This window comes from Oncorhynchus masou, chromosome 15, assembly GCF_036934945.1.
Source record: "Oncorhynchus masou masou isolate Uvic2021 chromosome 15, UVic_Omas_1.1, whole genome shotgun sequence".
Classification (NCBI taxonomy): Eukaryota; Metazoa; Chordata; class Actinopteri; order Salmoniformes; family Salmonidae; genus Oncorhynchus; species Oncorhynchus masou.
Window position 1 is genome coordinate 33,448,922 of NC_088226.1, and position 15,709 is coordinate 33,464,630.

Sequence of the window (15,709 nt, forward strand, 5' to 3'; positions counted from 1 at the left end):
GTTCCAGAGTGTAATTGAGTGCCAAACATCTCCATTAAAACAGAGATGTCATGTGATCAAGATAGATGCTACACAGACAGAGGCTGCTGCTCACTACCTGCATTTCAACTGAATTGTGAAATAACACACAGGTTACGTGGCGGCTGGAAACAGGTTCACAACTAGTTTTCTTTTGGGAGGGGAAAACAAAACAGCCATTTTGCAAGGATATCTGTTTTTATTGTTGACAAGTAAATTCACCTGCATGGATGTTGGTTCCAGCTAAGCAATACCAAGGCCAATCAGTCATCCAGTAAAATGACTTTACTGGCAGTGCCTGGTTATACTCCCACCTGCCTGTCTGCCTGCCTAGCTCTGAAGTGCATTTCTCTCTCTCACCATCACTGCTCAGCCACTGTAGCAAAATGTGTCTCTCTCTATATAACTGCATGTGCAAATCATAATGGCCCATTAAGAACAGACAGCTACCAGGGTTCTCACACTCAGCTCTCACTGATGCTAAGTTCCATTATTGTGCAACATTCATTCCAATTTAGAACTACAATATCACCTAGTAGTATAGGTCATTAGCAATAAAACGTCACAATAAGATGCGTACAAGGGCGTACAATTTGCCTGCTGGGGGGCAAGGAGACCCCAACTCCGCTAAAACCATTGACAACGGCGTGCCGTTTACAAGGGATCGTTAAATAACTGTTATAACTATTTGGTTGTATTATCATCACCTCCTCGAAGAGCATAGTCAGAATTACAAATGTCCAATATTATCACACCCTGACGTTAGTATTCTTTGTTTTTTTTATTATTTTGGTTAGGTCAGGTTTTGACATGGATGATTATATGTTTTCCCCTGTCTAGGGCTTTTGTATGTTTATGGTGTTGTGACCAGTCTAGGGGTTTTGTATGTCTATGGTTGCCTAGATTGGTTCTCAATTAGAGGCAGCTGTTTATTGTTGTTGTCTCTGATTGGGAACCATATTTAGGCAGCCATATTTCTTGAGTATTTTGTGGGTGATTGTCTAATGGATGTTGCATGTCACGTTTGTGGTGTTTGTGGTGTTTGTGGTGTTTGTGGTGTTTGTGGTGTTTGTGGTGTTTGTGGTGTTTGTGGTGTTTGTGGTGTTTGTGGTGTTTGTGGTGTTTGTGGTGTTTGTGGTGTTTGTGGTGTTTGTGGTACTTCGGTGTACTTCGGTGTACTTCGGTGTACTTCGTGTTATTTCGTCTTACATTAAAAGTATGTATTCACATCACGCTGCGCTTTGGTCCTCCGATCCTTACTACTCCTTCTCGTCAGAAGGAGACAGCCGTGACAGAATCACCCACCACCAAAGGACCAAGCAGCGTGGTAATGGGCAGTAGCAGCCATCTCAGGACTCCTGGACATGGGAGGAGATTCTGGACGGCAAGGGACAGCTGTGACAAATATTTTCACATTTTATTGATAATGATCTATACATGAACCCAGTAGATGTAACCAAACAGGAATAGAACACTGGAACACCAGAACACTATAATAATAGTCTTCAATCCCAGCTAGTCTCTGAGGAGGATCTCTGCCTGGGCTGTAGCCCAAGTTATCCTTTTGTTTTATTCATGCTTGTTTGGCACATTATTTGGAACAGCCATGTAGATTTGTATTACCTGATCTCCCAATTGGACTGCAGCACTATTCATCACTTTAACACACAACCCCTGGCCCTGGTAATGGGCTTTCAAAACCGAAGTGAAAAACCTAAAGCTATACAAATAAACCTCTAATACTACAGAGATTGGGCACATTAACATATTGCCTTTGCTATTGTCGTTGTTGTTTGGAAAGCCTGTGGATCTGCCCAGTGTTTTTTTATGGCTCCAAAGATGATTGTGTAAATATGGTGATATTGCAATGGTCATCATAACAAGTACATACCTATATCATTTTTACAATATGAGAGTCACAGCATTTCAGACATTGTTGGGAATTCATTCTACACTCAATTCTCTGAAATACGTTTTATTTGTATGTAGAGTCTGTCATATTTAAAGTAAAATACCTTATCACACCACGATGACACTGAAAATAGTCATGGTGATGTTATATATCCTTTTAATACTGAGCCACACTATCTTTTTTTAAATTGTTTATTTTTTTATTTGACCCCTTTCTCCCCAATTTCGTGGTATCCAATTGGGTTTCAACTCATCCCAAACCATCTCAATTGTGTTGAGGTTGGGTGATTGTGGAGGCCAGGTCATCTTATGCAGCACTCCATCACTATCCTCCTTGGTCAAATAGCCCTTACACGGCTTGGGTATTTGTCCTGTTGAAAAACAAATGATTGTCCCACTAAGCACAAACCAGGGGAAGTTGTATCACTGCAGAATGATGTGGTAGCAGGGGAGTCCCAAGTGGCACAGTGGTCTAGGGCACTGCAATTGCAGTGCAAGCTGTGCCACTAGAGATTCTGGGTTCAAGTCCAGCCTCTGTCACAGCCGGCCGCAACCAGGAGACTCATGGGGCGGCGCACAATTGTCACAGCGTCATCCGGGTTATGGGAGGGTTTGGCCGGCAGGGATGTCCTCTTCCCATTGCACGCTGACACGGTTGCTAGCTGTACAATGTTTTCTCCGACACACTGGTGTGGCTGGCTTCCGGGTTAAGTGGAAATTGTGTCAAGAAGCAGTGCGGCTTGGTTGTGTTTCGGAGGACGCACGGCTCTCGACTTTCGCCTCTCCCGTGTTCGTACGGGAGTTGCAGCGATGAGACAAGACTGTAACTACCAATTGGATACCACGAAATGGGGGAGAAAAAGGGGTAAAAAATAAATAAATAAAGAATTCTGTGGTAGCCATGCTGGTTAAGTTTGCCTTGAATTCAAAATAAATCACTGACAGTGTCACCAGTAAAGCACCCCCACACCCTCATACCTCCTCCATGCTTCACAGTGGGAACCACACATGCAGAGGTCATCCGTTCACCTACTCTGACTTGGCGGTTGGAACCAGAAATCTCAAATTTGGACACATCAGACCATAGGACTGATTTCCAATGGTGTAATTTCATTGCTTGTGCAAGTCAAGCAAGTCTCTTCTTGTTATTGGTGTCATTTGGTCGTGATTTCTTTGCAGCAATTCGACTATGAAGGCCTGATTCACGCAGTCTCCTCTGAACATTTGATGTTGAGATGTGTCTGTTACTTGAACTTTGTGAAGCATTTATTTGGACTGCAATTTCTGAGGCTGATAATGCTAATGAACTTATCATCTGCAGCAGAGGTAACTCTGGTTTTTCCTTTCCTGTGGCGGTCCTCATGAGAGCAAGTTTCATCATAGGGCTTGAAGGTTTTTGTGACTGCACTTGAAGAAACTTTCAAAGTTCTTTACATTTTTCGGATTGACTGACATAAAGTCATAAAGTAATGATGGACTGTCGTTTCTCGTTGCTTATTTGAGCTGTTCTTGCCATAATATGGACTTGGTCTTTTACCAAATAGGGCTATCTTCTGTATACCACCCCTACCTTGTCACAACACAACTAATTGGCTCAAATGCATGAAGGAAAGAAATTCCACAAATTAACTTTTAACAAGGTTAATTGAAATGCATTCCAGGTGACTACCTCCTGAAGCTGGTTGAGAGAATGCCAAGAGTGTGCAAAGCTGTCATCAGGGCAAAGGGTATGCTACTTTGAAGAATCTCAAATATAACACCTACTTTGATTTGTTTAACTTTTTGGGTTTCTACATGATTCCATGTGTTATTTCGTAGTGTTGATGTCTTCACTATTATTCTACAATGTAGAAAATAGTAAAAATAAAGAAAAACCCTGGAATGAGTAGGTGCGTCCAAACTTTTGACTGGTACTGTACAACACCCAAATGGGATGGCTAGTTGTCAAACTCGAGCATGCACTGGTGAGATAGATAGGAGGACTTTGCTAACCGCTATCTCAGCATATCAGTTTCAGTTTCACATAAAACACACGGTTGTTATCGTTGTTATATTCACCTGATTTTAATTTACTGTGACTGGAGGTGTGGGAATTGGCTGGTTTTGTATGTTCAAGAAGGAAACAGGGAGAATGAGTGAAGGAACGCGGGTCGTGAAATTAATAATTCAGAGACCACTAATCTTGTTATCTGTAATTCTTTGAGCGCCCCATAATTACATCAAAGAATGTGCCTCACCACTGGGACTCTAGAACTTAATCCATTCGTATTCCAATTCTCTCCCTCCCAAGCACATTGGAGGAAGGGAGAGTGTTTTGGAACACCAAGTACTGTACTGTACCGTACACTTCAGATTTGTGAGCCCTCTTATGCCTGCTTGTCAACACTACGCAGGTTTCACTGACCCAGGTTTATTCTACAAAGCAATGTTGCAAAAAACAACAGCATTGTGACGTGTAATGGAAACATTTCTATGTATTTGACAGGGCTGGATTTCAAACTTTTTTTATTGCAACAAATTATTATGTTATGTCATCAAGTAACTGTAAAGCTCCACTTAACTTTTAATTTTAAAGTCCTACTGCATGCTAAATCTATTTTTCATGCCTGAATTGCTTCGCCGTGCATTTCTAGCTGGCTGGGTGCAAGTTTCACCATTCAGTTACTTCAGATCTACAGGAGTGCAAGTTTCACCGTAGCATGGACCGTGGCAATATGTTAACTCGTGATAATTATTCGGAAATATGAGTCAATTTTGCATTCTATCCATGCTGGCTTTTGCGGGCTTCCTGAGACAAGAAACACATAGTTTGGAGGGTATACAGGCTATTGCTAATTTATGAATGCGCAATTTGCCTATATAGATAATGGAAACACCATTTTATATGACAGGTTTTGGTGTGATGTCATTAAATCCAGCTGTTTTTATCAGTTCAATGGAAACACACTGTAGCAGGCAATTGTCGCATCTATTTTCTATGAACACTTTCTAAATGTCAACAAAAATCACTGGACAAGTTAATGGAAACGTAAACAGTGATAGAAGTGTTGTTTGGGCACTACGACGCCCTCTGCAAACTAAGCCCTCCATGTTCCTCCAGCAAACATCTGCGCCCCATAGTACACAGTGTCCAGCATACGTAATGCGCCACAGGGGCATACATGTACAAGATATCACCATAATCAATTACAGGCACAAATGTAGCGTAAACATGACTCTTTCTTGCTTCAAAAGAAAAACATAACTTATTACGAAAATTTGAGCCTAAGCTTTTTCATAAGACCTTCGATGTGGGGTTTAAAGGTGAGACACTCATCTAGCAAGATACCCAAGTACTTGTAAGTTTCTACTCATTCTATTTGCTTGTACGGCATAGTGACTATACGTGGAAGAGCGAGGTTTTATCTTAGATTTCAGGAAAACCATCAACCATTTATCTTTTCAGCATTTAAAAGCAACTTCAGCTGACAGAGTTCTCCACAGGCCTTTAATAAGTAACTGTGTCATCAGCATAAAAATGGTAACTAGCATTCGACACATTTCTACCAACATGATTAATATAGATAGTAAACAGCAGTGGTCCAAGAACAGAGCCATATGGCACCCCCATCTGGACAGTTAACATATCAGACGAATTGCCATCAAACTGGGCACACTGAGTTCTATCTGACAGGTAGTGTTTGAACAATGAGACTGCCTGATCAGATAATATAACCAGTGACCAAAGCCCAAAGACCAAAACTACTGCAGCTCAATTTCTCATGCATCCCATTCAGTCCCCGCATATTCTTCGGTCTACACGCAGAATCTGCCCTCTGAGATTACACTACACTGTACGAGCCCACACCACACAACACCACACTACACTACAGCAATCCTAACAGGCCAAACACACAGAGCTAAAACAGAGCTCCCCAGCCCTGTAAAAACCTTAATCAAAGCCTGCCAAGATAAGCGTTGCGTTTGCTTGCTCACACGGAGTCAGGATACAGTTAGACCAGAGCTTGTCCTCTTTGGGAAGAGTGTTGCGTTTGCTCATCTGGATCCTGAATAAAACATCCAAACAAATCCAGCTGCCTGCGAGTCATGACACGTATACTCAGACACACATTCACACACAAACACACGCACACACGTATGCCTAATCTTTCCCAAAAACACATACCCATCATCTTCGCAAACACAAATGCTACTGTATACTCATTTCAGCAGAAGCAACACCTGAGTTTGGTTAGGGACTACTTCAGTGAGAGAAACATTGCGACACAATTACGCTAATGCAGGATAGCATCTTTGAGGCAGGCTGTGCATCTGGAGCACATTGGAACATATTGGAGCACATATTGGAGCACACAGAGGCTGTGTCACAACATGTTCACTTCTCAGGACTCTGGTCTGGTGGAAGTGCAGAAATACCTGGAAGCCCAATTCGCACTTTGGTCCATGGTGACTCATATTATAACAGGGACGTTCCAATTGATTTCAATCACATTTTCACAGCACCCCTTTTGATTTGAACTAAACTTTCCATACATACAGTTGAAGTCGGAAGTTTACATACACTTAGGATGGAGTCATTAAAACTCATTTTTCAACCACTCCACAAATTTCTTGTTAACAAACTATAGTTTTGGCAAGTCAGTTAGGACATCTACAAGAAATTTTTCCAACAATTGTTTAGACAGACATGCATGTTTAGACATGCTTGAAATCAGGTTCATCTTTGGGAGCAATTTTCAAATGGCTGAAAGTACCACGTTCATCTATACAAACAATGGTACGCAAGTATAAACACTATGGGGCCACGCTGTCTCCTGGAGATGAATGTATTTTGGTAGCCTAGTGGTTAGAGCATTGGACTATTAACCGAAAGGTTGCAAGTTCAAATCCCTGAGCTGACAAGGTACAAAATCTGTCGTTCTGCCCCTGAACAGGCAGTTAACCCACTGTTCCTAGGCCGTCATTGAAAATAAGAATTTGTTCTTAACTGACTTGCTTAGTAAAATAAAGGTAAAAAAAATAAAAAATACAAGAACAACAACAAAGGACCTTGTGAAGATGCTGGAGAAACAGGTACAAAAGTAGCTATATCCACAGTAAAACGAGTCCTATATCGACAAGGAAGAAGCCACTGCTCATAAAGCGCCATAAAAAAAAGCCAGACTACGGTTTGCAACTACACATGGGGACAAAGATCGCACTTTTTTGAGAAATGTCCTCTGGTCTGATGAAACAAAAATAGAACTGTTAGGACATAATGACCATCATTATGTTTGGAGGAAAAAGGGGGAGGCTTGCAAGCCGAAGAACACCATCCCAACCATGAAAAACGGGGCAGTTGTGGGGGTGCTTTGCTGCAGGAGGGACTGGTGCACTTCACAAAATAGATGACATCATGAGCCAGGAAATGTATGTGGATATATTGAAGCAACATCTCAAGACATCAGTCAGGACATCAGTCAGTTAAAGTTTGGTCGCAAATGGGTCTTCCAAATGGATAATAACCCCAAGCATACTTCCAAAGTTTTGGCAAAATAGCTCAAGGACAACAAAGTCATGGTATTGGAGTGGCCATCACAAAGCCCTGACCTCAATCCCATAGAAACGTTGTGGGCAGAACTGAAAAAGTGTGTGCGAGCAAGGAGGCCAACAAACCTGACTCAGTTACACCAGATCTGTCAGGAGGAATGGGCCAACATTCACCCAACTTATTGTGGGAAGCTTGTGGAAGGCTACCCTAAACATTTGACCCAATTTAAACAATTTAAAGGCAATGATACCAAATACTAATTGAGTGTATGTAAGCTTCTGACACATTGGGAATGTGATGAAAGAAATAAAAGCTGAAATAAATCATTCTCTCTACTATTATTCTGACATTTATTCTGACATCTTAAAATAAAGTGATGATCCTAACTGACCTAAGACAGGGCATTTTTACTTGGATTAAATATCAGTAATTGTGAAAAACAAACGTTTAAAAGTATTTGACTAAGGTGTATGTAAACTTCCAACTTCAACTGTATTTGGTAGAAAATTCTCTGTGCTACACCAAACAGTACCTATCCTGTAAGAGCTAATGGAGCATCACTTTAGCCCATTAAAATTGTCTAGCTAAATTCAGTACCGTAGAGTATACTACAGTAGAGTATATTACATTATTCTGTACTCTCGTGTGTTCTACTGTACTGAACTATACTCTACTGTACTTTTCTTTACTGTACTGTATTGCACTCTACTGTACTGTACTCTACTGCTACTGTGATTTAGTAACAGAGTGACACGTTTTTATAACTTAATAGTTCATTAAAAAAATGTATCATTAAACTTTCATAATCCTCCCACCTCATGAGGGAGAGAAACTAGAAAATATCTTAAAGATATAATAATAATATTTCTTGAACTTATTTCTGCAAAACTAAATAGAAATCTTGATATTAGTTGGCAGGGGCCTTCACTTCAACATTATTGTGTTAATGTGTATGGATGTATGGGCTCCCAAGTGGTGCAGCGGTCTAAGGCACTGCATCTCAGTGCAAGAGGCATCACGACAAAACCTGGTTTAATCCAGGCTACATCACATCCGGCCGTGATTGGGAGCTACATAGGGCGGCGCACAATTGTCCCAGTGTCACCTGGGTTTGGCCGGGGGTAGACTGTCATTGTAAATAAGAATCTGTTCTTAACTGACTTGCCTAGTTAAATAAAGGTTACCTTTAAAAAATGTTTTAATGTATTTCTCATAGCGTAAGACTTTTGCTAGTAGGTCTCACAAGCATTTTTCTACACTCGCATAACATCTGCTAACCATGTGTATGTGACCAATAAAATTTGATTTGATTTTGAACTCCCTTTTCCATCTCTGTGAGGGCATTTCCATTGAAAAGGGAACATGAGCACCAACATATGAAGTTCATACATAGAAGCATATCAAATTGGATGTCAAATGAAAGATAAGAGTGTGAATTAGAAAAGGGAACAGTCAGATACATTTTTCAACCATTTTCCTAAAAAAATAGGCAAAAGTAAAGGTTTTGATTTCTGGATAAACAGATGAAAAAGGGGTCTTAGAAAACATCTACCAGAGAAAGTCTTTTAAACGGTGTCAGAAATAAATCATAACACAAAGTTGATGTAAAGACCCATGCCAATTAATCTCAACACTTACTGTATATTTAGTTTTGGAGAAATTGTTAACCTTCTCTAAGTTTAAGAAATATTGCCTTCTGTTAGCAAAAACCCACAAACTGTATCTTTAATATATTTTCTAATTTCTCTCCCTCATGAGGGAGGATTATGACAGTTCACAGAAGTAACCTACCAATTAGTTGTAGTGATTTTTCTGATATCAATTTTGTTCATTAATTATTAAGTGATTACAACTCGTACCAAACAAATCTGTAATGGAATTACTGCAACTGAATTGGCTACAATGGACAATCATAATGGTCACAAACCCCAGATGGGTCACCTGCTACAGTACTTCCACTGGCATACTGTTATGTTCAGCAACCCCTCCTCCTCTATCTCCCCCTCTCTCCAGTTTATATCACCTCTACCAGCTCTTATTGACACCTACCCATCAACCCCCTCTCTTGTAATTTACTGTAGTCAGCAGCCTCACATACTTAGCACCAACCGACTGACACCGGAAATCGATGGACACTGGAAAGTTGTTGCAAGTTGGTCAGTCCACTCTGGCCTTGATGTTAACATCCACAGACGGACCAGATTGGACCAAATTTGAATTTATCATAGACATATGTTTCACACGTTTGGATACCACAGTATACTACAGTACAGTACAGTGAATAGAGCACAGTAGAGTACAGTAATATACAGTGAGTAGAGCACAGTACAGTCCAATACAATACAGTTATACTGTACAGTATAGTACAGTATATTGGAATGTACTCTATTGAAAACTATTCCGCTGTGTCGTATTGTACTGCATTGTACTCTACTGTGCTATGGGGCGTTGTGATGTCCAAACATGAGGAAAATGACATTCATATCCAGAATTATGCATTTTTTTGTAGGACAGATAAGAGACCCATGATGTAATTCTATCACCATAATTATGTTACCTGGTGTAAATCCACTTCATTTACTGTAGTTCAATAACCAAAATAGATATTTTCAAACTCAAGTTCCATCTCATAGCTAACACCCCATTATTTCTGCAGACAAAATGGTCACATAAAAACCTGAGAGATTTAACAGTTATTCCATTACCAAAGTTTGTATCTGCAGTTTTTGTAAAAATGTCCTGTGGAAATTGTTAAAAATAGTCCTTGTGCATAGAGTTGTATGATTTGTTAAACTTTGAAACCAATGTTTTTTGTTTGGCATACATTTAATGTAAACAAATAACTGAGTCAAAGCGTAGTTCTGTTAATGTGGAATTGCCCATGACCAGAAATCAAAGCCTTTGCTTATTTGTAATTTCTAGGATGTAAAATGGTTAAAATATATATATATATATTTATGTCTTAATTTCTCAAAAATCTAGGTTGTTAGCTTTCATTTGACACAAAATTTGATATACTCCTATAGACTTCACATGTTGGTGCTCATGGGTCTTTTTACATGGAAATGACTTCTTGCAAAATGGGTCAACTTTATGCACCTCTATCTCCTGAATGTGTTGGTATTCAGGTCCAAAAAGTCACTGTCTGACCACTTCTACCATGGGCAAACACGTATGGAAGATTTTGTTCAAATCAAAAGGGGTTCAGTCAGAAAGTGATTGAAATCATATGGAACGACCCTGCGGTGTCTCAATTGATGGTGGGCACAACACATACACTTCAGATTACGTAAATGAGGGTTTAACCAACAGCATATGCACACACAAAAAAACGCTGGAGTCTACACGTTTTTTTATAATTGACGTTAGAGTTAAGTAAAATTATAATAATCAAGAAATTATTAAATAGTTTGACAACCCTGTTTTTAAGCTTTTTCATGATGTCAAACTCAACCTTTAATCTTTTCCAGTGATGAAGACATGGATGTCTCATGTCATGATTGGGTATGCAAAACGGGTCAACGTTGAGCACCTCCAACAACAAAAAGATGCTTTCTGACCACTTCTACCGTAGGAAAATCTGTATGGAAAGCTATGTTCAAATCAAAAGTGGTGAGTTAAAAAGTGATTGAAATCAAATGGAATGACCCAACAGACAGGCTGACATTCAGTCAGTGTTACTGTACACCTCTGGTCCATTATCAGAATAAAACCCTAGCGGAATAGATTACCTGACCAACAGTAAAGCAAAGCATCATTAAATTGCATTTAACAGTTCATAACAGATAGCTCAATCATTAACTAGTCTCCATGTTTCTGAATGGAGTGGTCTTGGCATGCCCTAGCCCCAGTCCCAACACTCACCTCCTGCTGCAGTGGCCCCTGGAGGCTGTGGCCCGGGCCCGACACTGCTCTGTGTTCCCCCAGGGGTTGGGGGTACGGGCCTGGGCCAGGGCTTGACCACAGGCAGCACCTGCTTCACCACCCCTGCATACTCCACAAACGTCCCAGGAAAGTCGCCCTTCTCCTTGGTCCGCTCGTTGGTGCCGTGCAGCCATCCCTTGGGGCTGCGCTCGTCCCCTTCCTGGTAGTCCTTTAGCGAGGCTTTCAGGACCGTCAGGACGTCCCCCGGCTGGAGGCTGATGTCATCACCACGTTCCCGTTTGTACTCAAAGAGCGCACGGTACTGGAAGCTGCTGTCGGAGGCTGTCATGGCCACAGTCATAGGCTCATAGATAGGTCCTTAGGCAGGCTCCAACTGAGATCTCCTGTGCCACTCACTCACATCTGCTGTTTTTACTTTGCAAACTTCAATCCAATGCCTCAGCGAGGCCTAATACTTTAGCACTCCCCTCTGTAGTCTAGTAATTTTGAAGCCCTTGGGTTGAAGGGAAGATCAAAGAGTCAACATTGGAAGGATCCCTTCAGCATCAGGTGAGAAACTGCACCATACACTGAGAAGAAACCAGACAGTTGTCCTTGGTTAGGTCCACCTCTAAAGCTCCACCCCTCTTGTCTGTCAAATAGTGTCAGCACGATGAACACACAACACGGGAATCTGGCTCCCTCCTGTACCTGAATAATATTAATCCACTGCAGAGCTGACAGGCCGAGGCATCCAGTCCAGCATACTCTGAGACCACTCTCTCTCCCAGCCAGCTCTACCTGGAAACGTCATCAAAGTTACATGATCATTAGACTCATTATTATGACATGAAATATGTTGATATAATGATCAAACATGTAGTACTATTATCACTATGTCATTATTTGAATCACTATTGTAGGAAGCAATATAAGGATGATTTATAGTTAAACTATAATACAGAATGCAGGCCTACAGATTTAAGAAAAATCGAACATTATTTAAATATATGGGTTCCATAGTATCTGGCTAATATTGTACATTACATTTCATATTACAATATTAAATGAAGGCATGGAAACATATCACTTACAAAACGTGACTTGGCGAATAGGAACTTCAGAGCAGCATGCTGAAACTCGAGTGGTAGCCTACTCTGCGAAAATGCAGAACAAACTTGCCTCTCTTTCGATGCTCTTGCCTTCTATCCGTGCCTTCTATTCGTTATCCAATTTGTGCGACTTGTTTATTAAAATACAAGGATATAAAAGAAGACGTCCATATGGTCCGATATAATGACGCGTGCCTGGTCCAGACCTCGAGCCAGACCTAGGGAGTAGAGCAGCGCGTGTTGATGTCAGAGACCACACCCCCGGCGTCTGCAAATTATTCTAGTAGCGAATGCACACTACTGCAGTAGACAATATGCTACATGACCTGGTTTACTGCTCATAATAAAAATCCTATTTTTTCTTCTTTTTTTACCGTTACCGTTGTAGTCTACTCACGTGCGCAATGAGTACGTTCAAATCGAGACGGGAGGTCAGTGTAAGCAGCTAGGCTAGGTTAGTATTTCATGGAGCTCCGTCAGAATGATAATACGTTATTTAACACTTGTTTTACCTGAACTGCGCAACTCTTGAAAAAAAATATATAAATCTGACATGAATTGCATTTAGAGGGAAAATAATGATGATATTGCGGATGGTATGGCAGCAGTTCTGCTATCCTAATTTCTCCCCACCAGGACCGTTATCTAACCGTTCCATTGCCAGGGGTAAACTGCGACCGTCATGGGTGCAAATTTTCTGTGTAGTTTATTTGTGAACATAATTTGTGTGGAAGAAAGTTTTACACAATGTCAGCAACAGGCAGCAGCCAGTAGTTAATTTTCAGCCCACTGATAGATGCATTTATCAAATCAGCAGATCAAACTGAAGGAGATAAAAAAAACAAGAGCCATCAGAAGGCTAACTGCACCCGACCACTTGTTGAGGAGGAGGGCAAGTCCGGCCAGGTAGTATAATTAAAAGATCAGGTAGATATGGTGCCTCATTTAGAAACGTTGTGGATAGAATATACTACAAAACTTTTGTGCCCCAGTTTTTACTCAAAAGTTAGCATTTTGTGCCATGGGCCTCATTTATAACACTAAATATATTCTAAATTATTGTGCCATTTCTGAAAAGAATACATACGCACGTTTCCCCTTATGAATCAGACCTGTCATAAAACTGCAGTGTGAACAAGCATTTTGGCAGTTTCTAAAAGAGAGAGCAATGGAAAAATTGATCACATTTCTCTAGAGGTGTGGGCGGAATAGGAATAGATTCCTATGTCTAATTATTCCAAAAAATAAACACATAGATTTTCATTCTTCTCACTAATTGCAAATGGCTGCATCTTGTTATTGTGTTTGATGAGTAAGAGTGTCATCATATCCCCTATTTGCATAAAATATGTACTTGCCTGCTTGCAAAACAATACTTCAACCACTAGAAATTCTGCATATGCATGGACTAAAGTTTGCATGGAGGACAAACATTCTCATGCATAGTTATTTTTCTAATGAATGCCAACTTTAGACCAATCCCAGGCTGTGTCATTACCAGCCGTGACCGGGAGTCCCATAGGTTGGCGTACAATTGGCTGGAGGGACTTTACTTGGCTCATCGCGCTCTAGCGACTCCTTGTGGCCAGCCGGGCACATGCAGGTTGACTCGGTCGTCAGTTGAACGTTGTTTACTCCGACACATTGGTGCAGCTGGCTTCCTGGTTAAGCAGGCAGGTGTTAAGAAGTGAGGTTTGGCGTGTCATGTTTCGGAGGACACATGTCTTGACCTGAGCCTCTCCTGAGCCTGTTGGGGAGTTGCAGCGATGAGACAAAATCATAATCACGAAATTGGGAGAAAAGAGGGGTAAAAGAAATACAAATGAAACTAAGTATAAATTGTAGAAATTCATATAGCAATATTGAAAACATTTATTGAGACTAAAAGGTGTGCAACATGAAAATATTGTCCCGTTTACATTTTGTAATTTATTGACGGTCCCTATCTAGCCTCACAGATAGGCTATCCAAAGTCAAACCAACCCCGGTATGTACAAATGTTGCACTTTCCCTATGTCCAAGGTTAGAAATTCCTACCACCAGTGGGTGAGCAGCATTTGCCGTTGAAGACGTGATTTACATCTCCGGCAGGTAGCCCCTTTTCAGAGGACCGCTTAAAGCCCATTTTTGCATTTCTGGCGGGTTGCCTCAACTCAGAGGACCGCTATCAGCTCTCTGCAAGCCATCTAGCCATAAGTAAATTTGAAAACAAGAGAAAGGAATTTCTCTAATCTCAATCAGTTTTAATATTATTAAATGTGTTACACTTTTTTTCTTGACTTTTAAGTAAATACTTAAGTTAATGTGTAAAACCATGTGATATTCAGTTGTAACTCAATGTTCTTTCTTTGTGTATAGGAGCCATTCGGAGGAACCTTGCAACCCAGGATGCCACGGATGAGGGGGTCCAAATTCAAGTTACATGTTACCTAAAAGAGGCCTCCGATCGTAAAGGCTGGAGAAGGCAATGCACAGTGGAGCGGGATCCGCTGCAGTGAGTGTCAACATCAAGTCTCTGAACACCTGTCTCAAAGCCAGCCTCTACCCCCTAGCCACAAGACTATTCCAACAGCTGAACCATGCGCTGACTACTGCATCCTACCACACACTTACCATTTATTCATATTCTGTACTCACTGAAATCACTTGTCTTCCAGACCAATGAAATAGTTATGTTACCTTTCTGCACAACGATAGCATATTATTTGTTTAATGATTTATGATGGATGCCCATTAACTGCTGCCAAGACAGCAGCTAGTCTTCATGGGGTCCAGCAACATAAGGCAGTTACATACAGTTTAAAATACTGCATGACATTACGTTTCATAACATCTTACCCAACAACACATTCAGTGTGTTCCCTCAGGTCACCACTACACCACCACATATTTACAATACAACACCATGTGCACGTGTGTGTAGATTGCGTGTCTTGTCATGTGTACACAGTCCCCTCTGTTCCATAAAGTGTATTTCTATTGTTTTTTTAATACCCGCTTCTACTGCTTGAATCAGTTACCTGATGTGGAATAGAGTTCCATGTAGCCATGGCTCTATGTAGTACAGTGCGCCTTCAGATGCAGTTGTAAATGAGAACTTGTTCTCAACTAGCTTACCTGGTTAAATAAAGGTGAAATATATATGTATTTTTTAATTAAATTTAAAAAACACACGTTCACATTTTCCGTCTGGTCCCCGCCTCGCATTCATTGTTGTTTTGTTTACTACATGATAATAACTTTGGAAATGTGTGCCTTTATATCAAAGTAAGTG

General features: G+C 40.8%; 1 protein-coding gene across 1 annotated transcript in view; it reads right to left on the bottom strand.

The window, feature by feature from the left end:
* The window catches only part of LOC135556158 (phosphatidylinositol 3-kinase regulatory subunit gamma), a 297,567-nt gene extending 284,932 nt beyond the window's left edge, over positions 1-12,635 (bottom strand). The window contains exons 1-2 of the mRNA XM_064989134.1: positions 12,418-12,635; positions 11,324-12,124 (exon numbers count right to left, since the gene is read on the bottom strand). Of these exons, the coding sequence (XP_064845206.1) occupies positions 11,324-11,684 (361 nt within the window). The 5' untranslated portion in view covers positions 11,685-12,124; positions 12,418-12,635. The remainder of the gene's footprint in view (positions 1-11,323; positions 12,125-12,417) is intronic.
* Positions 12,636-15,709: the final 3,074 nt, after the last annotated feature.